Here is a 25,895-nt window from a genome sequence, read left to right as displayed (position 1 = left end):
CTTCGTCAGGGTTCGAACTCAAATCTCACAATCTCTTGGGTGAAAACTTGTCTGCTGTGACACACTGAAGCCCAGTCATTTACCTCTTTTATGTTATCCTCACGAGGCGACACGGTGGTGTAGTGGTTAGTGCTGTCGCCTCACAGCAAGAAGGTCCGGGTTCGAGCCCCGTGGCCGGCGAGGGCCTTTCTGTGTGGAGTTTGCATGTTCTCCCCGTGTCCGCGTGGGTTTCCTCCGGGTGCTCCGGTTTCCCCCACAGTCTAAAGACATGCAGGTTAGGTTAACTGGTGGCTCTAAATTGACCGTAGGTGTGAATGTGAGTGTGAATGGTTGTCTGTGTCTATGTGTCAGCCCTGTGATGACCTGGTGACTTGTCCAGGGTGTACCCCGCCTTTCGCCCGTAGTCAGCTGGGATAGGCTCCAGCTTGCCTGCGACCCTGTAGAACAGGATAAAGCGGCTAGAGATAATGAGATGAGATAAATACACTTGTTCTGTGAAGGCCTCAGTGGTTTGTTAGAGAACACTGAAGAACAAACAGCATCATGAAGACCAAAGAACTCACCAGACAGGTCAGGGATAAAGTTCTGGAGAAGTTTAGAGCAGGGTTAGGTTATAAAAAAATATCCCAAGCTCTGAACATCTCAAGAAGCACTGTTCAATCCATCATTCAAAAATGGAAAAAGTATGGCACAACTGCAAACCTACCAAGACATGGCCGTCCACCTAAACTGACAGAGCGAGCAAGGAGAGCACTGGTCAGAGAAGCAGCCAAGAGGCCCATGATCACTCTGGAGGAGCTGCAGAAATCCACAGCTCAGGTGGGAGAATCTGTGCACAGGACAACTATAAGTCGTACACTCCACAAATCTGGCCTTTTTGGAAGAGTGGCGAGAAGAAAGCCATTGTTGAAAGACAGGCATAAGAAGCCATGTAGGGGACACAGCAAATGTGTGGAAGAAGGTGCTTTGGTCAGATGAGACCAAAGTTGAACTTTTTGGCCTAAATGCAAAGCACTATGTGTGGTGGAAAACTAACACTGCTCATCACCCTGCACACACCATCCCCACTGTGAAACATGGTGGTGGCAGCATCATGCTATGGGGATGCTTTTCTTCAGCAGGGACAGGGAAGCTGGTCAGAGTTGATGGGAAGATGGATGGAGCTAAATACAGGGCAATCCTGGAAGAAAACCTGTTGGAGGCTGCAAAAGACTTGAGACTGGGAAGGAGATTCACCTTCCAGCAAGACAATGACCCTAAACATACAGCCAGAGCTACAATGGAATGGTTTAGATCGAAGAATATTCATGTGTTAGAATGGCCCAGTCAAAGTCCAGATCTAAATCCCATTGAGCATCTGTGGCAAGACTTGAAAATTGCTGTTCACAGACGCTCTCCATCCAATCTGGCTGAGCTTGAGCTATTTTGCAAAGAAGAATGGGCAAAAATTTCAGCGTCTAGATGTGCAAAGCTGGTAGAGACATACCACAAAAGACTTGCAGCTGTAATTGCAGCAAAAGGTGGCTGTACAAAGTATTGACGCAGGGGGGCTGAATACTAATGCACACCACATTTTTCAGATTTTTATTTATTTAAAATTTTGAAGACCATTTACCATTTTCGTTTCACTTCACAATTATGTGCTACTCTGTGTTGGTCTATCACATAAAATCTCAATAAAAAAAACTTTTAAGTTCGTGGTTGTAAGGCTGTAAGGGCACTGTATTTCAAGCTGATTCACAATAAACTTGAATGTCGTTTCGGAGTAGATTCTGAGGCAGGTTGCTAAGGGTGTGTGTGGTCATTCATATGGGACGGTTCTTAGTTTAGATAGATGTTTCTTGGGAAACTTAAATCTGATAGATCTCAAGTGCATTATGATAAAAGTAAGTGAATTTTTAGTGATGACTGGGTTACTTCAAAAATATAGCCACCATCATCTAATCAGCTTTCAACAGGCATTTCTTATAGTTAACACTGAGATATAATTAAAAACTAGATAGAACTCGACGCCAACGGTGTTGATGGCGATGCCTCCGCCTGGAAGACTACACGCCTTATTAAGTTGTGATTTGGGGATGGACATTTGACCTCACAGTAATCTTGACCTGGTGAAATTACTTGTATTAGCCTTGGAGATACTGTATTCACAAGGTTCTCGGACAGACATTTGACCTCACAGTGACCTTGACCTTAGACCTTTTGACCTCAAAATCTAATCAGTTCATGTTTGTCCCAAAGTGCACAAATGGTGAAAGTTTGGTGAAATTCCTTTCATTAGCCTTTGAGATATCGCGTTCACAAGGTTTCAGGACGGACAGACGGACAACCCGAAAACATAATGCCTCCTGCACTTTACGGTGGCGGAGACATAAAAAGTTTAAAGTCCTTCCCCTGCCGTATGGTGCATTAGGCGGCGCCAGTCTCCGTTTCTGTAGCCCTCGGCCTCTCTCCTATTGCATAGCTGGGGTTACAGTGGGGGGCTAGTCCTCTGGTAACAACGAGATACAATTTAAAAAACAAAAAAACATGAGTATGTGCTGACTCAGATGAATAACGTTATATGAATGCACATTTAGTCTTGCCTCTTTCCTTCCTATTTGTTAGGAGGGTTGGATACTTGTTTGTTTGTTTTTGGATCTATGCTGGCTGTAGCATCATCGACACATAAAACCTACAAAGAAGGAAATAAACTATTCAAGCGATGTCCTGTGCAGTACTGTTTTCTTGGTCTGCTTAACAAAACAACCCAAACAACAATCTGAATATACATGTACGTTAGCTTCAGTCGGAAGAGCCTGAGCAAGACACAGCAGCTGCCTTTGGCCAATAAAAATATTATATAGTCCTCCTGCTTTTATCATTTACTGTCTCTTGTTGGACACCATTTTCTCTAAATTTTGATTATTTGCCATTTCCTACCCACTAGCTAGCTCAACGGCTACCAGCAAGGTAGGATGAGGACTAGCATTCACCCTAGATGGGACCCTGAGTGGTCCCTTTATTGGTAAGAACTGAGAACTGGCTGCACTGATTTCCAAAGGTGCTTGGACCCCACAGATGGAAATCGGTTTGGAAATCCATTCATGTGGAGATGTTGATGTTTGTAAAAGACTACATGAATTAGAGTGACCTCACCATTGTGCTCTCTCTGTCATCCAACAGACTCAACACCATCATGGACTCTGACAGAGTTCTGGTGATGCATGCGGGGAAGGTGGTGGAGTTTGACAGCCCATCTGCTCTCCGCAAAAAAGAAATTCAGTTTTTCAGAAACTTCTGCACGGAAGAGACGAATGACTGATTTTATCCAAATAATGGTAATGCTAAATAAGCTTAAATAGAAGCGCTGATCTTGAGCGGTTGTTCAGTGGTTTTACAGACTTTGTATCAGTTTGATTAAAAAACCTCAAATGGACTGGGATTTCTTTACATCATGGTTACATGATCACACTTGTGTTGGGAATTTGACAACAGTGTCATAGCAGTTTAGAGGTAAATTAAATGCCATCTGATCTGTTACCACAGTTTATGAGAAATCTGCTGCTTGTTTTATGCTCTCATCACATATGTATTTCTGTATAATTTATCTAGAAAGTAGAAATTTGTACACTGTCAGAATTAGGGGTACAGTAGGAGTCCACTTCTGTCCCCCAAGATACAGTCTATACTAATGTACCCATTAGAGCTCATTACTGGACCTCAGAGTAACTGTGTACCATACCTTTTTAGGGTCAAAAAGATATATACATACACCGTGCCTTGCAAAAGTATTCATCCCCCTTGGTGTTTGTCCTGTTTTGTCGCATTACAAGCTGGAATTAAAATGGATTTTTGGAGAGTTAGGACCATTTGATTTACACAACTTGCCTACCACTTTAAAGATGCACATTGTTGTTTTATTGTGACACAAACAATAATTAAGATGAAAAAACAGAAATCTGGAGTGTGTATCGGTATTCACCCCCCAAAGTCAATACTTTGTAGAGCTGCAATTACAGCTGCAAGTCTCTTGGGGTATGTCTCTAGTAGCTTAACACGTCTAGCCACTCGGATTTTTGTCCATTCCTAACAGGACAAACACAAAGGGGGATGAATACTTTTTCAAGGCACTGTGTGTGTGTGTGTATATATATACAGTGGGACAAAAAAGTATTTAGTCAGCCACCAATTGTGCAAGTTCTCCCACTTAAAAAGATGAGAGAGGCCTGTAATTTTCATCATAGGTACACTTCAACTATGAGAGACAGAATGGGGGGAAAGAATCCAGGAAATCACATTGAAGGAATTTTAATGAATTAATTGGTAAATTCCTCGGTAAAATAAGTATTTGGTCACCTACAAACAAGCAAGATTTCTGGCTCTCGCAGACCTGTAACTTCTTCTTTAAGAGGCTCCTCTGTCCTCCACTCGTTACCTGTATTAATGGCACCTGTTTGAACTCGTTATCAGTATAAAAGACACCTGTCCACAACCTCAAACAGTCACACTCCAAACTCCACTATGGCCAAGAACAAAGAGCTGTCAAAGGACACCAGAAACAAAATTGTAGAGCTGCACCAGGCTGGGAAGACTGAATCTGCAATAGGTAAGCAGCTTGGTGTGAAGAAATCAACTGTGGGAGCAATTATTAGAAAATGGAAGACATACAAGGCCACTGATAATCTCCCTCGATCTGGGGCTCCACGCAAGATCTCACACTGTGGGGTCAAAATGATCACAAGAACGGTGAGCAAAAATCCCAGAGCCACACGGGGGGACCTAGTGAATGACCTGCAGAGAGCTGGGACCAAAGTAACAAAGGCTACCATCAGTAACGCACTACACCGCCAGGGACTCAAATCCTGCAGTGCCAGACGTGTCCCCCTGCTTAAGCCAGTACATGTCCAGGCCCGTCTGAAGTTTGCTAGAGAGCATTTGGATGATCCAGAAGAGGACTGGGAGAATGTCATATGGTCAGATGAAACCAAAATAGAACTTTTTGGTAAAAACTCAACTTGTGTTTGGAGGAGAAAGAATGCTGAGTTGCATCCAAAGAACACCATACCTACTGTGAAGCATGGGGGTGGAAACATCATGCTTTGGGGCTGTTTTTCTGCAAAGGGACCAGGACGACTGATCCGTGTAAAGGAAAGAATGAATGGGGCCATGTATCGTGAGATTTTGAGTGAAAACCTCCTTCCATCAGCAAGGGCATTGAAGATGAAACGTGGCTGGGTCTTTCAGCATGACAATGATCCCAAACACACCGCCCGGGCAACGAAGGAGTGGCTTCGTAAGAAGCATTTCAAGGTCCTGGAGTGGCCTAGCCAGTCTCCAGATCTCAACCCCATAGATCTTTGGAGGGAGTTGAAAGTCCGTGTTGCCCAGTGACAGCCCCAAAACATCACTGCTCTAGAGGAGATCTGCATGGAGGAATGGGCCAAAATACCAGCAACAGTGTGTGAAAACCTTGTGAAGACTTACAGAAAACGTTTGACCTCTGTCATTGCCAACAAAGGGTATATAACAAAGTATTGAGATGAACTTTTGTTATTGACCAAATACTTATTTTCCACCATAATTTGCAAATAAATTCTTTAAAAATCAGACAATGTGATTTCCTGGATTTTTTTTCTCATTCTGTCTCTCATAGTTGAGGTATACCTATGATGAAAATTACAGGCCTCTCTCATCTTTTTAAGTGGGAGAACTTGCACAATTGGTGACTGACTAAATACTTTTTTGCCCCACTGTATATATATTTTGTGTGTGTGTGTGTTCCCAATCAGTATGTAAAGGGTACAAATAAATACCTTAGAGGATACTGCCCCAGTGACAAGCCATTGTACCCCTAAAGGTACAGTAATGTACTTTATTTACTGAGAGTGTATTCTGAATTTGAGAATTTTGTCATGCATGATAAAACGCCGTTTTAAATAAGTAAAAAATAGAGTACCAGTCAAAAGTTTGGACAAACCTTCTACTTCAATGTTTTTTTCTTTATTTTTGTTATTTAAAAGTCACTTTGTGTCTTAAAGTAATGATGGATGTCATTTCTTTTTCCTTACTTGAGCGGTTCTTGACATAATATGGATTACTACAGTTGTGGTGTTGAATAGGGCTATTTACTGTATTTTTATTATTTACTATTTACTGTTTGATCTCAAACACATTAAGAAGGCAAGAAATTGCACTAATTAACTTATGATGAAGCACGCTTGTTAATTGAAAAGCATTCCAGGTGACTACCTCATGAAGCTGGTTAAGATAATGCCAATAGTGTGCAAAGCGTCATCAAGGGAAACAGTGGGTACTATGAAGAATCTAAAATATGAAGCGTATTTTTATACCCCCGCTCCAGGGGTGGGGGTTTACTGGTTTACCTCTGTCCATCCGTCCGAAAACCCCCTTTTCTCAGCAACCACAAATCATAGCCACTTGGTACCAAACTTCAGCTTGGGGTTCTATACCGTGCATACCGTTTTCAGGTCTGTCCCATATCGACTTCCTGTTTACCAACTTAATGTATTTACAAAACATATCGGGTGGATTTTCAAGAAGCAAAATGCTAATTTTCAAAATGACAGTTTATCAGGATGCTATCTGAAATCCCTGGGGAGAACACTGCTCTTTACTTGTTTCAGGGTTAATTATTTGTTGAAGTCGACATTCATAATAAGTGTCCTATTCCTTCGATTGCTAGCGGGGTATACATAAGTGAGCAGTAGCTCACAGTTGATCTTGTTTGTGTTTAAATGCATTTTTGTTTCCCAGATAATTCTGTGGGGCGGCACGGTGGTGTAGTGGTTAGCGCTGTCGCCTCACAGCAAGAAGGTCCGGGTTCGAACCCCATGGCCGGCGAGGGCCTTTCTGTGCGGAGTTTGCATGTTCTCCCCGTGTCCGCATGGGTTTCCTCCGGGTGCTCCGGTTTCCCCCACAGTCCAAAGACATGCAGGTTAGGTTAACTGGTGACTCTAAATTGACCGTAGGTGTGAATGGTTGTCTGTGTCTATGTGTCAGCCCTGTGATGACCTGGCGACTTGTCCAGGGTGTACCCCGCCTTTCACCCGTAGTCAGCTGGGATAGATAAAGCGGCTAGAGATAATGAGATGAGATAATTCTGTACATGTTCCATGTGTTATTTCACAGTTTTGATGTCAAGTCAAGTTTATTTGTATAGCGCTTTTAACAATAAACATTGTCGCAAAGCAGCTTTACAGAATTTGAACGACTTAAAACATGAGCTAATCTATCCCCAATGAGCAAGCCTGTGGCGACGGTGGCAAGGAAAAACTCCCTCAGACGACATGAGGAAGAAACCTCGAGAGGAACCGGACTCAAAAGGGAACCCATCCTCATTTGGGCAACAACAGACAGCATGACTATAACATTAACAGTTTTAACATGAGGACAGTTTCATTGATGTTATAAACTCTTCATTGATGGAAACTTGAGTGCAAAACTGTTCATGATAACTGCAGTCCTAAAGTTAGCAAGACAACTGTAGTCCTCAGCCACAAAAGCATTACTGTAAGAGTCCAGAGCGTCCTCCAGGTATAACCCTCAACTGTCCTCATGGGGCCGTCCTTCACAGGAGCGGTGCGATAAAACTCCGACCAGACACAGGGCACCAGGATGGATCAAGCAGGTCCGAGGGGCAGAAGAGGCCAGCATCTCAATCCCATTGATGTCTTCAATATTGTTCTACAATGTAGAAAACAGTCAAAATACAGAATGAGTGGGGGTGTACAAACTTTTGACTGGTACTGTATATTACACAGAAACAAATATGGGGCTCAAGCTTCCATACTGAACCTTTCACACCACAGGATTTAAGTCTGGATCCTTTATAGGGAGCCTGTTGCTATCTGGCATTTATGCACTAGTTTTCTTTTGTGTTTTATTTCCTTTTTTTTTTTAGCTACCTCGGTCAATGTTTATGGGGAAAAATGTTCACTTACTTCTTTGAAGCATTTTAACTTTGTGAAAGCAGGAATACAATTTCTGTTATTTGCATCATGAGAATCAAAAATGCATTTTTTTCCACAAATCAAGAGTTAATAAAGTATTTTACTTGACCCGATAATGTCTTTTTTTTTTTTTTGTTATCTTGGAATATTTTAATTATTTGACCTCCTTAGTGGCCCAGTATTTGTGTTTACTATGTGTTGTCAACACAGATACTTAATCTGCATACCAGAAGGTGTTTCTCTCTCTCTGAGAAGTTCATCCACACCTAGATCATCCATGCTGCTGAACTGAACAGTAGTGGGTGTGTTTTAGTGAAAGGTGAACACGTGAGTCATACAGGACGATACAGGTGTGGACAATTATTATTATATGTTTTTTTTTTTTGGAAATATTTTATGAGATTTTTTTTTCCTGGAAGGAAAGATGTCATGAGAAGGAATTTGCGGGTTTGGCAGGGCGTCCGAGGCTGTGTAATTGAGGTTAAACCTGTTTTGTTGGCTGTTGAGGTGTCTGCTGCCTTAAAGATGCCTCCCTTATACAGCCAATGGATAGAGGAGGTAAACATAGTCGTACCGCTCTGTTGGTGGTGGCGTATCAACATGGAAAGTTGACACATCCAGCTCTGAAGCGAAGTTCAACACAGTCTTAACACAAGGTCGGGTAAGACTACTTTATTTGTCCACTGATGACTTGCATAGAAGTTGTTGATTAATCATGTCGTATTACTAGGAGCCAAGTACGGTTAATTTCCAATTATAGCAAAGTGTACGCTTTGGAATTGAAATGAATACACTGGATCAAATGTAGTCTTGAAAGTATTTCGCAATCTATGGTCATAAGATAACATCGAAATGGAAAATGATAAAAAGGCAACCAGGAACCTAGTACGGATACGGATTCAAATTCTCATTTATTTGTGGTTTTAATGCTTGCGTAGACTGCAGCCTTGTAAAACGTGCAAACAATTAATTTTCTTATTTGATGTCGTGAAAAAATAACGCTTTTGGTGTCAGATACTGATCGCTTGTTACTATCTTACCATATATTGATACTAGAACTAATAGATATATAGACAAAGCAAAGTTTATATAAAATCCTCCTCATATGCAAGAGTGTCAGTACTTAGAGTATCCCAGCAGCACCTTTTCTCACTGCATACAGGGTTGTTTTTTTTTAAGTCAGAAGGTGTGGTTCCTTTGTTCTGGTAAAACCCGTTTTCTTAACCACAACACAAATACCTTAAGGTTTCGGGTCTGCGTTTTACTCGCTGTCATTCTGTGTGATGAATTCAGAGCTATAAGGAAATTCACATAACCACAGAAACTCTTCAACTGTTTAATATTTTAACAATTGACCCGATATAATCTTTTCGTATGTTCTTTTACCTTTGTTTATTTTTTGCATTGTCCGCATAGAGCTGTTGTAGTTAATCCACTCCACTCCTCATATTTCTCAGTACATTCTAGCTGGCTGCGAATTAGTTTCAGCGCTGGAATGATGATTATCATGTACGTAATGATATCTGGACAAATATAAAAGTGCAGCAGTAAGCAGCTAAATAGCTGTGATTCTATTCGACAATAACAACCAATTGACTAGAATAAAAATATACAGTACTGTGCAAAAGTCTTAGGCATCCTATTTTTTTCCCCATACAAGCTTTGTTACAGATTTCTATTTTATGACGACGTCTACATTGAGTCAGTACAAAAACATTTTAGAGTCCAAACGTTCGTTTTCCAGCACAAAATTAAATGTTACAGAAAAAAAAAAGTTTGTACGTATCTGAGCAGCATATTACATAAGAGACGACTTTTCAGATTAAAAAAGAAAACATAACGAAGGCTGCTGGGTTTTGGTGCAAAATTAAAAAGCAAATGTGACAGTCAAAGTGTCCAGAAGAACCGCGGCTGGTTCTGTAAGACGCTCAGTAAAACCTCCAGCTCATTTCCGCATAAAACTGCACTCATTGGACCTGAGACTAAAGCAAAGGGTCGTCTCACACCAAATATTGACTTTGTTTCATTTATTATGGCTTACTGCTTACTGTTTATAGTATTTTTTTAATGTTGAAACATTTCATTTCATTATTTTTTAAGCCATTTTTGGTCGACAGCATTTCTTTACATGTGCCTAAGACTTTTACACAGGACTGTAAATAGAGGAATATTTAATTAGCTGAAAATTTCTTATGTTAAACATTTTAGATCACGACAACACGATTGATTGATTGCTTTATTCCGAACAGTAAAGAAGATATAAAAAAAATGCAATAATCAAAACATCATCATAAACAAACAGAATAGCGTAGCCACAAGGCAGTAACATAAAAATGTTCGGAAAGGATTAGGAAGAAGTAAATAACTTATCAAATCCTAACCCTCTATACCACCGCTAATAAACGTCACTTTCCGCCATAATAAACTAAACTCAACAAAAATAAAAACTTTACACTCGTTTCAAAGTCAATAATTTGAACATTTTGGAAAATAGGTTTGAAATAACGATTGTATTCAATTATCTTGTCATTAAAGATGCTATAGCATACAGATCATGTTCGTCATGGAATCGGTTCCACCGGAAATGCGACGACAATGTTCATGATCAAAAACTGTGAGTCACAACTTAATGCAGAGCAGAGTGCAGGCGATTTCGAATGGTTTGGGCAGTCACTTGACCTCCAACCAATTCATTCCCAGTGGATGTGGCAGTGACAAACCGATTACGCAAATGATGTAAGACAATCTGTCGGTCTTCTGCGTGTGACGTCACACGTGGTCGACCAGGACGGGGGCGGTCGGCTGTGGTGCCAGTTTGATGGAGACGTGTCTGGAGATTATGGATGGTCTGTCGACTGCATCCCATAACCCTCGCAACGTCAGTGACGGATGTTCCCGTATTCAGCATGCCAATGGCACGTTCACGCTGAATGTTTGACAGTCGTGGCATTGCAAATTAACGAATAATTAACCATAAAACCTTGTTTTTCTGAGATGACACTCTACTCTGCTACCGTGAGATCAATTGCACATGTATCAATAGGTCACGTCACTTGTGTCACGTGGAAACGTGATTTTAGCGTGCAGTGCTCTTGCACGTGCTACGCAGGCCCGACCAGTAGAATGAATGTGTGACGTAATGCCCTTGACAATGCATTTAACCATAATCACAACAAGAACTCTTTCAAGAAAAGTTTCTAAACACTATTTGAAAAATAATGAGTGTCAAGTTTTTATTTTTGCTGAGTGTATATATATATATATATATACAAAAGCAACAAACAAAAAAGAAAACATACCAACATACCATGACATACCAACATGGTATAATATCGACCAAATCATATATACAGATACTTATGTTATGCATATATACACATATACAGTACATATATACAGTACATATATACACACATACCTATAACTATACACATCCATACGTACACAGACACCCATATCATAATTATGCATATTATGCATATATATTATATACAATTACGCATATGCATATATATACACATACATACATTTTATATAATATATATATATATCCGTACGTACCCATACCCACATATATACACTTATATTATCAATAGCATGTTATTGTAATTCCTCCTCCCTATACCTCATAAAGATCTGTTCCTTATAGCTTTTTTTGAACTGGTTTATAGTTGTACATTTCATGAGCTCCATATTCAAACTGTTCCATAGCTTTACTCCACAAATAGAAATACTGAACATTTTTAACGTTGTCCTAGCACTGCGAGTTTTAAATTTCAATTTCCCCCTAAAATTATATCCCCCCTCTCTATCCGAGAACATTGTTTGGATATTCCTTGGTACTTTATAATTCCTTACTTTGTACATTATTAAGGCAGTTTTATATTCTATAATATCCCTGAATTTTAAACATTTTTAATTTAAGAATAATGAATTAGTATGATCTCGGTAACCAGCACTATGAATTATTCTTATAGCTCTTTTTTGAAGTATAGTTATTGCATGAAGTGAACATTTATACGTATTTCCCCACACCACTGAGCAGTAATTTTAAGTACGGTAAAACCAGGGAACAGTAAAGCATGCGGAGTGAATTATAGTCCAGGACGTGCTTAGCTTTACTCAACACAGATATGCTTCTTGATAGTTTAATTAGTATGTATTTTATATGTGATTTCCAAGTAATTCTATCATCTATTATTACCCCAAGAAATTTATTATTAGAAACTCTTTCAATATCAACACCATCTACCTGTACATTTATTGCCTTATTTTATAATTATTAAATAACATGATTTTTGTTTTAGACAGATTTAATGATAATTTATTTTGACCAAACCAATTTTTTAACCTGCACAATTCTGAAGAGATTGTTTTCTAACTCATGTAAATTAATTAATTAATCATGTATACAATTAATTATGTGCATTTCCTAATAATGGCAACACAAAAGTATTTCGTTACATTAAAAATAACAGCAGACCTGAGGATTGGCACAACAAGCTAAATTAATGGATTTAGGAATTTAAATGTAGCCAATAATAAATGGCTATACTACTAATTGGTCGCACTAATTTTCAAATGAGACAGTACATTCATTTCCATTTAAATAAAAAAATTTTTGTACTATGTGAAGGATGTTTGTTTGTTTGCTTGTTTATGTTTTCTTCCTTTGTTTGTTGTTTGTACTGGGTTTGCTCATCGAAGTGGAAGCTGTGTTTTATAGTGTCTATACTGAAAACTCAAATAAAATAGCTTTTGAAAAGCAATATATTTATAAAAACGTACTAAAATATTGGAATAACTGATTTCTTCCCTCTTTCTACTTTACAGGCTTAGGCCATACTTCTCTTTTTAAAAATATGGTATGTATATTTCAATAATAATAATAACTTATATAGTGCCTTTCACAATCCCAAGGTCGATTGGGATTGTTTACAAATGGGCCTAATCATTTAAAAATATTTCTTACTGATGGTATACCCTGTGACATTAGAGCAATAGAAAATTCCCAAATGTTAACTGCTTTTTATTGTTTTAGTAAATAAGCAAATCAAAATTACATAATAATACATTGTAAATGCGTATTTATATTCTTCAGGCTGGTCACCGAAGGAGCCTGTCTGAGAGCTTTGTGCTTGAGGGTAATGAAAACGGATATGTGCATGTCTCTGGAAACAACTCTGAGGAGCATCTAGAAGGTAAATAAAGATATTGTAGTAAATTAACTATGTAGATTTAGAGATCTGTACAATGCACACTACCTTTTATCAGCTAGAGCTACCATATAAGTACACACCTGGACAATTTATCAGATACACCTACCATATTGGTGCACTTTGTAAGTATTTAATAAATCACTCTCCTCCAACTGCTGCTATACACAATTGGTCAGTTACGTTATACCCTATCCGTCAAAGGAAAGGGACCATTTAGGATCATATATTTTAATGTTTGGCTAATCTTAACACAGCAGTGACACTGATGTGACAATGGCATGGTATGGTGCTGATACAAGTGTGTCAGGTGCAACAGCACTGTTAGGGTTTGTAAACACAGTGTACACTTATTGGCCGTTTAGACACACCTACATTGTTAGTGTACTGTCAGAGACTATAGCTAGTATTTTATGCCCAGTTGCGTTAATCATACTCTAGGATTCTAATTCTTTAGGTCCTCAAAGATACCAGCAACATTGCTTTGCCTCATACACTCATACCAGGACCACATATACTACCACATTAGTATTACTTTTGAGATGAGAATAGTCCATCACCCAAATAATATTTAGTCAGCCGTGGTCCTATAGGTGGGTTCTAGTATTAGAAGGGAGATGACAAATTGTTTATAGAAACAGACGGGATCTACACATTAATTTCATACCTACATGGTACACCTGTACTGTATATTAAGTATAAAAAAGGGAAGGTGTTCTTAATATACAGAATGTAGATATACTTACTATGAAAAATGTTATTTAATTAATATGCCTACAAGTGTTAAGTTGTTGCCATTACAGGAGATGAAACTGCTGGTGCCATCAAGAATGACGTGATTGACATACTGAAACGAATTGCACCATACAATGGCAAGACACAAGTGGTGTCAAATCCAGGCATGAGATCCAGTAAAAGCATGGAAACTTTGGATAGGATCAAAGCTCCAGGCGAGGTGTGTTTCAACTGTAATTTACGTTGCTAAATTTTACATATGTAACATACAGTAAGACCCTGGGAAATTTTATAAAACAGAATTAAAGTGCCAGATGAATATGTGGTAAATGTGTTTGATATACATTTCAAATGAAGTAATATTTTTAAAAAAATTAACTGTTAACAAAATATTTCTGCAGTTACATAAGGATGCTTACAACAAGCTTTTCAATGAGAAGGTCAAGAGGTTTATTAAAGGAAACCAACAAAGAAGAAGCCAAGAAGATGTCAGCAACTCCCGAACTGGCCAGCTGAGAGTGGGGAGGACTACAGCCCCAGACATTGATGTGAAAATCTCAAGACAAGACTGGAAATCTGAAAAATCTAACCTTCCAAGTTTGATCAGACCTGATATTGATGGTAAAGGCGACTTCACAGGGCCAGAGTTTAGTGTGTCATCCCCCAAAATGGATACAAGATATAGTCATCCTGAAACTTATATTGATGGAGAAACAAATGGCCTTAATCCCAAATCCAGACTTCCAAGTCCAAATGTGGACTTACCATCACGCAACGTGAACGTGCCCAGCTTTAACATGCCCGATTTTGGACTGTCACCACAGAAAATAAGGACACCTGGCATTGATCTCTCACAACCTAAGGTTAAGGGAAAATTCCATTTACCAGACATCACAACCCCAGATCTCAATGCACACATTCCAGATAGAATCAACCTACCAAATTTCCAACAGCCACATTTCAACACTGAAGTTCCAGATATTGATTATATTGATACAGCTGGACTCAGCAATGACATTAAAGCTCCTGCCTTTAATATTGACACTCCCTCAGGAAAATTAAAAATGCCAAAATTTGGTTTATCAGATCGTTTACCCAAAGGAGGGGGTGATGACCGAGACATGAATTTGGCTTTCCCAGAAGGAGATGTGAAAGGGCCAGAACTAGACGTGAAATCCCCTGATTTTGACATTGATGGTCCCACAGGAAAATTCAAAATGCCTAAAATGAAAACACCCAAATTTAGTATTCCAGGTTTTGCAGGACCTGACATTGATGTTAAAGGAGACTTAGAAAGGCCTGATTTGAGTTGGTCCTCTCATACATTTAATGCAGATGTTGATGCACCTGACATTGACATTGATGGACCCAAAGCAGATATTAAAGGTGTGACACTTCCAAATGTGGACCTACCATCTGGTAAATCAAAAATGCCCAAATTCAAGATGCCTGATTTTGGACTCTCAATACCTAATGTAAAGGAACCTGAGATGGATATGTCTCTGCCGAAAATGAAAGGAGCGATAAACTCACCAACTCTCACAGCCCCAGAGTTAGATCTTGATGCCCCAACAGGTAAAATCAAAGGGCCAACAATTCAAGAACCAAAGTTTGATATCAAGGCACCTAAATTCAACATTGATGCTCCTTCAGGGAAACTGAAAATGCCAAATTTCAAAGGTCCCAACATCAAGGGAGACATAGGTTCACCAGACATGAATTTGGCTTTCCCAGAAGGAGGTGTGAAAGGGCCAGAACTAGATTTGAAATCCCCTGATTTTGACATTGATGGTCCCACAGGAAAATTCAAAATGCCTAAAGTGAAAACACCCAAATTTAGCATTCCAGGTTTTACAGGACCTGACATTGATGTTAAAGGAGACTTGGAAAGGCCTGATTTGAGTTGGTCCTCTCCTAAATTTGATGCAGATGTTGATGTTCCTGATCTTGACATTGATGGACCCAAAGCAAATATTAAAGGTGTGACACTTCCAAATGTGGACCTACCATCTGGTAAATCAAAAATGCCCAAATTCAAGATGCCTGATTTTGGACTCTCAATACCTAATGTAAAGGAACCTGAGATGGATATGTCTCTGCCGAAAATGAAAGGAGCGATAAACTCACCAACTCTCACAGCCCCAGAGTTAGATCTTGATGCCCCAACAGGTAAAATCAAAGGGCCAACAATTCAAGAACCAAAGTTTGATATCAAGGCACCTAAATTCAACATTGATGCTCCTTCAGGGAAACTGAAAATGCCAAATTTCAAAGGTCCCAACATCAAGGGAGACATAGGTTCACCAGACATGAATTTGGCTTTCCCAGAAGGAGGTGTGAAAGGGCCAGAACTAGATTTGAAATCCCCTGATTTTGACATTGATGGTCCCACAGGAAAATTCAAAATGCCTAAAGTGAAAACACCCAAATTTAGCATTCCAGGTTTTACAGGACCTGACATTGATGTTAAAGGAGACTTGGAAAGGCCTGATTTGAGTTGGTCCTCTCCTAAATTTGATGCAGATGTTGATGTTCCTGATCTTGACATTGATGGACCCAAAGCAAATATTAAAGGTGTGACACTTCCAAATGTGGACCTACCATCTGGTAAATCAAAAATGCCCAAATTCAAGATGCCTGATTTTGGACTCTCAATACCTAATGTAAAGGGACCTGAGATGGATATGTCTCTGCCGAAAATGAAAGGAGCGATAAACTCACCAACTCTCACAGCCCCAGAGTTAGATCTTGATGCCCCAACAGGTAAAATCAAAGGGCCAACAATTCAAGAACCAAAGTTTGATATCAAGGCACCTAAATTCAACATTGATGCTCCTTCAGGGAAACTGAAAATGCCAAATTTCAAAGGTCCCAACATCAAGGGAGACATAGATTCACCAGACATGAATTTGGCTTTCCCAGAAGGAGGTGTGAAAGGGCCAAAACTAGATTTGAAATCCCCTGATTTTGACATTGATGGTCCCACAGGAAAATTCAAAATGCCTAAAGTGAAAACACCCAAATTTAGCATTCCAGGTTTTACAGGACCTGACATTGATGTTAAAGGAGACTTGGAAAGGCCTGATTTGAGTTGGTCCTCTCCTAAATTTGATGCAGATGTTGATGTTCCTGATCTTGACATTGATGGACCCAAAGCAAATATTAAAGGTGTGACACTTCCAAATGTGGACCTACCATCTGGTAAATCAAAAATGCCCAAATTCAAGATGCCTGATTTTGGACTCTCAATACCTAATGTAAAGGGACCTGAGATGGATATGTCTCTGCCGAAAATGAAAGGCGCGATAAACTCACCAACTCTCACAGCCCCAGAGTTAGATCTTGATGCCCCAACAGGTAAAATCAAAGGGCCAACAATTCAAGAACCAAAGTTTGATATCAAGGCACCTAAATTCAACATTGATGCTCCTTCAGGGAAACTGAAAATGCCAAATTTCAAAGGTCCCAACATCAAGGGAGACATAGATTCACCAGACATGAATTTGGCTTTCCCAGAAGGAGGTGTGAAAGGGCCAAAACTAGATTTGAAATCCCCTGATTTTGACATTGATGGTCCCACAGGAAAATTCAAAATGCCTAAAGTGAAAACACCCAAATTTAGCATTCCAGGTTTTACAGGACCTGACATTGATGTTAAAGGAGACTTGGAAAGGCCTGATTTGAGCATGTCTTCTCCTAAATTTGATGCAGATATTCCTGATCCTGACATTAACATTGATGGACCCAAAGCTAAATTTAACAGCATGACACTTCCAGACATGCATCTACCATCAGGCAAAACAAAAAAGACGAAGTTTAAGTTGCCTAGTTTTGGCCTCTCGGGATCTAAATTACAAGCACCTGAGATGGATCTCTCACTTCCTAAAATGAAAGGAGAGATAAACTCACCAGACCTCACTGTCCCAGACTTGGATGTCAATGTCCCAACAGGAAAAATTAAAGGAGCAAAGGCTGATATCAAGGTACCTGAATTTAACATTGATGCTCCTTCAGGAAAACTGAAAATGCCAAATATCAAGGGCCCCAAATTTAAGGGAGACATCGGTTCACCAGATATGAATTTGGCTGTCCCTGAAGCAGATGTGAAAGGGCCAAAACTAGATGTGAAATCCCCTGATTTTGACATTGATGGTCCCACAGGAAAATTCAAAATGCCTAAAATGAAAACACCCAAATTTAGCCTTCCAGGTTTTACAGGACCTGATGTTGATGTTAAAGGAGACTTGAAAGGGCCAGATTTGAGCATGTCCTCTCCTAAATTTGATGCAGATATTCCTGGTCCTGACATTGATGGACCCAAAGGTAAGTTTAATGGCATGACACTTCCAGACATGCACTTACCATCAGGAAAAACAAAAAAGCCTAAGTTTAATTTGCCTAGTTTTGGACTCTCAGGACCTAAAGTCAAGGCACCTGAAGTGGATCTTTCAATGCCTAAAATGGAAGGACCAAACATTTCAGCCCCAGAGTTAGATGTCAATGTCCCAACAGGTAAAATTAAAGGGCCAACTCTTAAAGGACCTAAGGTTGATACCAGGGCACCTGAATTTAATATTGATGCTCCTTCAGGAAAACTGAAAATGCCAAATATCAAAGGCCCCAAGTTTAAGGGAGACATGCGTTTACCAGACATGGATTTGGCTTTCCCAGAAGGAGACATGAATGGGCCAAAACTTGATGTGAAATCCCCTGATTTTGACATTGATAGTCCCACAGGAAAATTAAAAATGCCTAAAATGAAAATGCCCAAATTTAGTATTCCAAGTTTTACAGGACCTGACACTGATGTTAAAGGAGACTTGAAAGGGCCAGATTTGAGCATGTCCTCTCCTAAAATTGATGCAAATATTCCCAATCCTGACATTGACATTGATGGACCCAAAGCTAAGGGCATGACACTTCCAAATTTGCACTTACCATCAGGAAAAACAAAAGCGCCTAAGTTTAAGTTGCCTAGTTTTGGACTCTCAGGACCTGAAGTCAAGGGACCTGAAGTGGATCTTTCAATGCCTAAAATGAAAGGAGAGATAAACTCGCCAGACTTCACTGTCCCAGACTTAGATATTAATGTCCCAACAGGAAAAATTAAAGGGGCAAAGGCTGATATCAAGGTACCTGAATTTAACAGTGATGCTCCTTCAGGAAGACTGAAAATGCCAAATATCAAAGGCCCCAAATTTAAGGGAGACATCGGTTCACCAGATATGAATTTGGCTTTCCCTAAAGCAAATGTGAAAGGGCCAAAACTAGACGTGAAATCCCCTGATATTGATGGTCCTTCAGGAAAAATCAAAATGCCTAAAATGAAAACACCTAAATTTATAATTCCAGGTTTTACAAGACCTGATGTTGTCAGAGGAGACCTGAAAGGGCCAGATTTGAGCATGTCTTCCCCTAACTTTGGTGCAGATATTACTAGTCCTGACCTTGACATTGATGGACCCAATGCTAACATTAATAGCATGACACTTCCAAATGTGCACTTACCATCAGGGAAAACAAAAACACCCAAGTTTAAGTTTCCAGATTTGGAACTCTCGGGACCTACAGTCAAGAAACCTGGGGTGGAACACTCACTACCTAAAATGAAAGGGCAGATAAACTCACCAAACCTCACAGTCCCAGAGTTAGGTATTGATGTTCCAAAAAGTAAAATTAAAGGACCAACTCTTAAAAAACCAAAGGTTGATATCAGGTCACCCGAGTTCGACTTTGATGCTCCTTCAGGAAAACTGAAAATGCCAAATCTTAAAGGCCCCAACATTAAGGGAGACATCGGTTTACCAGACATGAATTTGGCTTTCCCTGAAGCAAATGTGAATGTGCCAAATCTAGATATGAAATCCCCTGATATTGACATTGATGGTCCCACAGGAAAAATCAAAATGCCTAAAATGAAAACACCCAAATTCAATATTTCTGGTCTTAAAGGACCTGATCTTGATGTCAAAGGAGACCTGAAAGGGCCAGATTTGAGCTTGTCCTCTCCTAAATTTGTTGCAGATTTTACTGGTCCTGACCCTGACATTGCTGGACCCAAAGCTAACGTTAATGGCATGACCCTTCCAAATGTGCACTTACCATCAGGTAAAACAAAAACACCTGAACTTAACTTACCTGATTTTGGACTCTCAAGACCTAAAGTCAAGGCACCTGAGGCGGATCTTTCACTGCCTAAAATGAAAGGAGAGCTAAACTCACCAAACCTTACTGTCCCACAGTTACATATTGATGTTCCAACAGGTAAAATTAAAGGACCAACACTTAAAGACCCAAAGGTTGATATCAGGGCACCTGAATTAAACATGGATGCTCCCTCAAGAAAACTGAAAATGCCAAATCTCAAAGGTCCCAACATTAAGCCAGACATCGGTCCACCAGATATGAATTTGGCTTTCCCTGAAGCAAATGTGAATGGGCCAAATCTAGATATGAAACCCCTTGATATTGACATTGATGGTCCCACAGGAAAAATCAAAATGCCTAAAATGAAAACATCCAATTTCAATATTTCTGGTCTTAAAGAACCTGACTTTGATGTCAAAGGAGACCTGAAAGGGCCGGATTTGAACATGTCTTCTAAATTTGTTGCAGATTTTACTGGTCCTGATCCTGCCACTAATGTTAATATTGATGGTCTTACAGGGAAATTCAAAACGCCCAAAGTAAACACACACAATTTTAACCTTCCAGGTTTTAAAGGACATGACATAGATATCAAAGAAGACTTGGAAGGGCCAGATTTGACCTTGGCATCCAAAAAATTGAATGCAGGAATTTGTGCTCCTGATATTGACATTGATGCACAGAAACCTAGTTTAAAAGGCCCCAAATCAGACTTTAAATTTCCAGACATGGACTGGCCATCAAACAATCTGACCTCAGGAAACCTGAACATGCCCAAATTTGGACTTTCAAGTAATGTGGCAAAAAGCCCAAAACTGAAAGGGCCAATTGATGGCCAAGACATTAAGTTAACTCTTCCTGAAGCTGAGATGAAGAGTCCCAAACTAGATTTGATATCTCCAGATATTGACGTTGAAGGTCCAGCAGGTAAATTAAAAACACCTAAAATTCAAACATCAACATTTAATGTCCCTGGCTTTAAAGAGAGGGATATTGATTGTAAAGGCATCTGGGAAAGGCCAGATTTCAGTTTTTCATCTCTTAAGCCAGATCATATTCATTGTCCTGACATTGGCATTAAGGGGTCAAAATCCTCAGGCATAAATATGAACATCCATGAAGCTGATATCAGAGCTCCAAAACTAGACATGAAATCTCCTGAAACTGACATTAATGGTACAGAAAGTAAACTCAAATTACCAAAATTCACGACATCAAAATTTGATGTTCAAGGATTTAACGAGCCTGATATAAAAGCTAAATACAACCTGGAAGGGCCACATTTGAATTTATCTGCAATGAATTCTGAGTTTGGGAGTCCTGAATATGACTGTCAGAGACAAATAACTAATCTTAAAGGCCTCAAATCAAACCTTACACTTTCAGACACCAACTTGCCATCAGGCAAAGTAAACTTTCCTGGCAGTGGCCCAAACAGTCGTCACAAATCTGACATAAAATATCATAAGACTAGAAATGCATCATATGGCAGTTTGAAATTTACGAAAGACTTGGAGTCTTTAGCGTCAGGCATGGAACTTGAAGTACCAGAACAATCCTTAAAGGGGTCAAAGTTTAAACTGCTAACACTAGTATGATCAGTGGTTTTTCATATTGATGGTAGTCCTATTTATCAAAGAAAAGCAGGTTATTCAAAAATATTTGATTTCATGTACATTGTGAAAATGTATCAGGGTTATATTAATATTCACATGTAAATATTTTACATCATGTATACACAGAATATACACAGAAACCATTATATAATAGTATCTTTTGTTGCAACTTGTGTATATACATTTTGTATGTTTGTTTAGTATCACTAAACAGATCCTTATACATTCTTGCACTGAGTGGGATATTAATGATGGTTACAATGCATTTGAATATTTTAGACATTTAATATATTAATATTTAACATGGTTAAATGAAGTTTAAATGTTCAAAACCTTCATCAGTGTAAATGGCTAAAATTAATATCAAACACATGACAGTGATGTATTATTAATTTATGCTTTATTTTTATTATATGTATTATATATTTGTTGTATTTGACTAAAACTGTTTGAGAAATTGTTTTCGTAGTCATGACTTTGTATCTGTTGTATCAAAGTAAATTCTTTAAATCATTAGTTTCCTAATTATTTTTATAAATAATTTTAGTTGTTTCATGCTTTTGTATTTGCATTTGTTTTTTTAAATAAATGTTTAAATTGTTAATATAAATGTTTATAAAATTGTTAGTTGAACCCTATTTTATTGTACTTCTGTAAAAATAAAAAAGAAAGAAAACCCTACCAAATAGTGTAAATTCAAGTACGCTGGGAAAATGTCAATTTGCGCAGTATACCTTAGCAACATCCGTTTTCTGATAAAAGCAATACGACATACTTCATGTGAAATCAAATCGCTTGTGATAAGTATCAGCAGGACGCTAACCCCAAAACAGTTTGAGGTTGGGAAAAATGACATTCTTTGGTTAATTTTTTTTAAGGTTATAAAATTGTAATGGGGCGGCACGGTGGTGTAGTGGTTAGCACTGTCGCCTCACAGCAAGAAGGTCCGGGTTCGAGCCCCGTGGCCGGCGAGGGCCTTTCTGTGCGGAGTTTGCATGTTCTCCCCGTGTCCGCGTGGGTTTCCTCCGGGTGCTCCGGTTTCCCCCACAGTCCAAAGACATGCAGGTTAGGTTAACTGGTGGCTCTAAATTGAGCGTAGGTGTGAATGTGAGTGTGAATGGTTGTCTGTGTCTATGTGTCAGCCCTGTGATGACCTGGCGACTTGTCCAGGGTGTACCCCGCCTTTCGCCCGTAGTCAGCTGGGATAGGCTCCAGCTTGCCTGCGACCCTGTAGAACAGGATAAAGCGGCTACAGATAATGAGATGAGATGAGAAATTGTCATGAGTAATATATTACACATATTTATGATGTGTATATGCATAAGCTGTACTACTGTACCAAAATAAAAAACAATGTTATTTCAAATCATATAAGTACTGTATATTTATAGTTAAATGATTTTCAAAATGCCCCGTGCATGGATACTTATAAAAAATGTTACTAACCTTTTGTGTATTTCACCCTTGCTAACCTCCGACCGTGGGGCAGCACGGTGGTGAAGTGGTTAGCACGGTCGCCTCACAGCAAGAAGGTTCCGGGTTCAAACCCAGCGGCCGGCGAGGGCCTTTCTGTGTGGAGTTTGCATGTTCTCCCCGTGTCTGCGTGGGTTTCCTCCGGGTGCTCCGGTTTCCTCCACAGTCCAAAGACATGTGGTTAGGTTAACGTGGGGTGGCCTTGGGCTGAGGTGCCCTTGAGCAAGGTACCTAACCCCTGACTGCTCCCCGGGCGTTCTAGTGTGGCTGCCCACTGCTCTGTGTGTGTGCGCGCGTGCGTTCACTGCTTCAGATGTGTTAAATGCAGAGGATGAATTTCCCTGTGCTTGAAGTGTGCATGTGACAAATAAAGGTTTCTTCTCTTCTCCTAACCTCCAGGGGCAGTGTTATAACATGTCGACATCCTCGAGCACACATGCACACCATCCAGAGAACTCCCAGTCATGCAATTACAGTAATATAATGTTTACTGTGAGTACTAGAGATGCATCAGTCCTGATACTGGTATCGATATCAACCCAATATTTACTCATAAATATGCCCCAATGCCAGGTTACATAATGCTAGTGTATGTTGTCATGCTAATGAACAGATGACACTTAATGTCATGACCGATGTCTCATCTCATCTCATTATCTGTAGCCGCTTTATCCTGTTCTACAGGGTCGCAGGCAAGCTGGAGCCTATCCCAGCTGACTACGGGCGAAAGGCGGGGTACACCCTGGACAAGTCGCCAGATCATCACAGGGCTGACACAGACACAGACAACCATTCACACTCACATTCACACCTACGGTCAATTTAGAGTCACCAGTTAACCTAACCTGCATGTCTTTGGACTGTGGGGGAAACCGGAGCACCCGGAGGAAACCCACGCGGACACGGGGAGAACATGCAAACTCCACACAGAAAGGCCCTCGCCGGCCACGGGGCTCGAACCCGGACCTTCTTGCTGTGAGGCGACAGTGCTAACCACTACACCACCGTGCCGCCCTATGACCGATATATTTAAATTAATGATGTCAATTAAAGCAGACTGCAAACTGTGCACGGCTTGCCTGAAAGGGGGCATGATTTTCAGTGGGGGATTCTCATAGCTCTCAAACAAGGCTTATTCCATTTACTTTTAAACAAATAGTTAATCTCTCTCTCTCTCTCGAAACAAACAAAAAAGGCTGGAAATGTGAATTCACCTACTCAGAATTGATAACTGAGGACTGGAGTTACAGATTAAAATCGTTGTGTACTGTTATGCTTTCTCCTGCCTACTGAGTACTGAAACCCAGCTGAGGCACGCTGCTGTGGACTGACTGATGATGTCTTGATGCTGCACTTATACAGTAGATTACTCATTTTGGGTTCAGTATCAGTATACATGAGTGCCAAACTCATGTACTTATACTAGGACTGAAGAAAAAAAGGTATCTATGCATCAGTGCACCATCACTTTGGCTCCTTTTATGCTACTTGCCTCAAACCATTTCAGATCTTTATGAAATGATCTTGGCGCTATCTGAGAAACAGCTTGTAACTTGGGTTGGAGCTACAGGTGTAAACTGTTCTCCAAAGCTAACGATAGATTTCCATCATCTCTGAATCCCCTATCATTTCTTCAGACACAGCAAGACTTGCTAAGTTTGTTTTCATTGCTAGTTTGCTATATAATAATCACCACTCCCATGCTATCTACAGGTTAGATAAGAACTGATCTCTTCCTGATGGGAAAGTCTGTACTGATAGTATGTACTACATTATTGTCATGGCATGACTTTGTGGGAGGTCTTGGCTTGGCATGGTGACTACTGGCTTGTGTTAAAACCTAAAACATGTTTATACAACCACAGTTAACTAACTACCATTAACTATCATTTTCTACTGTAATTGTCGCCATGGGTGACACGGTGGTGTAGTGGTTAGCACTGTCGCCTCACAGCAAGAAGGTTCTGGGTTTGAGCCCAGCAGCTGACGAGGGCCTTTCTGTGTGGAGTTTGCATGTTCTCCCCGTGTCTGTGTGCTCTGGTTTCCCCCACAGTTCAAAGACGTGGTTGGGTTAACATGGGGCGGCCTTGGGCTGAAGTGCCCTTGAGCAAGGCCCAACTGCTCCCCAGGTGCTGTCCCAGGCGCATAGCTGCCCACTGCTCTGGGTATGTGTGTGTGTGGTCACTTGCATGTACATGTTCACTGCTTCAGATGAGCTCATATGGTCCAGTCCCACAGAAGAGCTCCTGTCGCACAAAGTGTTGAATAAGTTCATCTTGACACCTTTCTGTTTTAACCAGCATTAACTTTTTCAGCACTTTGTGCTACAGGAGCTCTTCTGTAGGATTGGACCATATGGGCTAGCCTTCGTGCCTCATGCAAATCAATGAGCCTTCGACACACATGACCCTGTCACCAGTTCACCGGTTGTCTTTCCTTGGACCACTTTTGGTAGATACTAACCACTGCATACCGGGAACACCCCACAAGATGTGCCATTTTGGAGATGCTCAGACTTGGTCATCTAGCCATCACAATTTGGTCCTTGTCAAAGTCGCTCAGATCCTTACGCTTGCCCATTTTTCCTGCTTCCAACACATCAATTTTGAGAACTGACTGTTCTCTTGTTGCCTAATATATCCCACCCCTTGACAGGTACCACTGTCATGAGATAATCGATCAATGTTATTCAAAATGGAGAAACAAATAAATACTGTTGTCAAATCTAGTTTCTTCCATTTAAGACTCCTATCAAA

At 40.0% G+C, this 25,895-nt stretch overlaps 2 protein-coding genes across 7 annotated transcripts in view; both read left to right on the top strand.

Moving 5' to 3' along the window:
• abcc10 (ATP-binding cassette, sub-family C (CFTR/MRP), member 10) overlaps positions 1-4,141 on the top strand; it is a 67,561-nt gene extending 63,420 nt beyond the window's left edge. For all 6 annotated transcript variants that reach the window (XM_060941712.1, XM_060941716.1, XM_060941713.1 and 3 more), the window contains one exon: positions 3,166-4,141. In XM_060941712.1, coding sequence (XP_060797695.1) covers positions 3,166-3,304 — 139 coding nt within the window. In that variant the 3' untranslated portion in view covers positions 3,305-4,141. The remainder of the gene's footprint in view (positions 1-3,165) is intronic.
• Positions 4,142-8,521: 4,380 nt separating this feature from the next.
• On the top strand, positions 8,522-22,046 carry si:ch211-69b7.6 (neuroblast differentiation-associated protein AHNAK). The gene is made up of 5 exons (XM_060941711.1): positions 8,522-8,608; positions 12,786-12,817; positions 13,054-13,153; positions 13,972-14,123; positions 14,305-22,046. Exons 2-5 carry the CDS (start codon positions 12,815-12,817, stop codon positions 21,646-21,648), a joined length of 7,599 nt encoding a protein of 2,532 aa, XP_060797694.1. The 5' UTR covers positions 8,522-8,608; positions 12,786-12,814; the 3' UTR covers positions 21,649-22,046.
• Positions 22,047-25,895: the final 3,849 nt, after the last annotated feature.

Source organism: Neoarius graeffei, chromosome 15 (genome assembly GCF_027579695.1).
Source record: "Neoarius graeffei isolate fNeoGra1 chromosome 15, fNeoGra1.pri, whole genome shotgun sequence".
Classification (NCBI taxonomy): Eukaryota; Metazoa; Chordata; class Actinopteri; order Siluriformes; family Ariidae; genus Neoarius; species Neoarius graeffei.
Note: the sequence above shows the minus strand (reverse complement) of the source record. Positions and strands in the feature narration are given on the sequence as shown.

Excerpts from the sequence above, each read along its gene's own strand:
- si:ch211-69b7.6 (XM_060941711.1), top strand. Across the intron at positions 13,154-13,971 it reads CTCTGAGGAGCATCTAGAAG|GAGATGAAACTGCTGGTGCC; the intron begins GTAAATAAAGAT and ends TTGCCATTACAG. Across the intron at positions 14,124-14,304 it reads GGATCAAAGCTCCAGGCGAG|TTACATAAGGATGCTTACAA; the intron begins GTGTGTTTCAAC and ends ATATTTCTGCAG.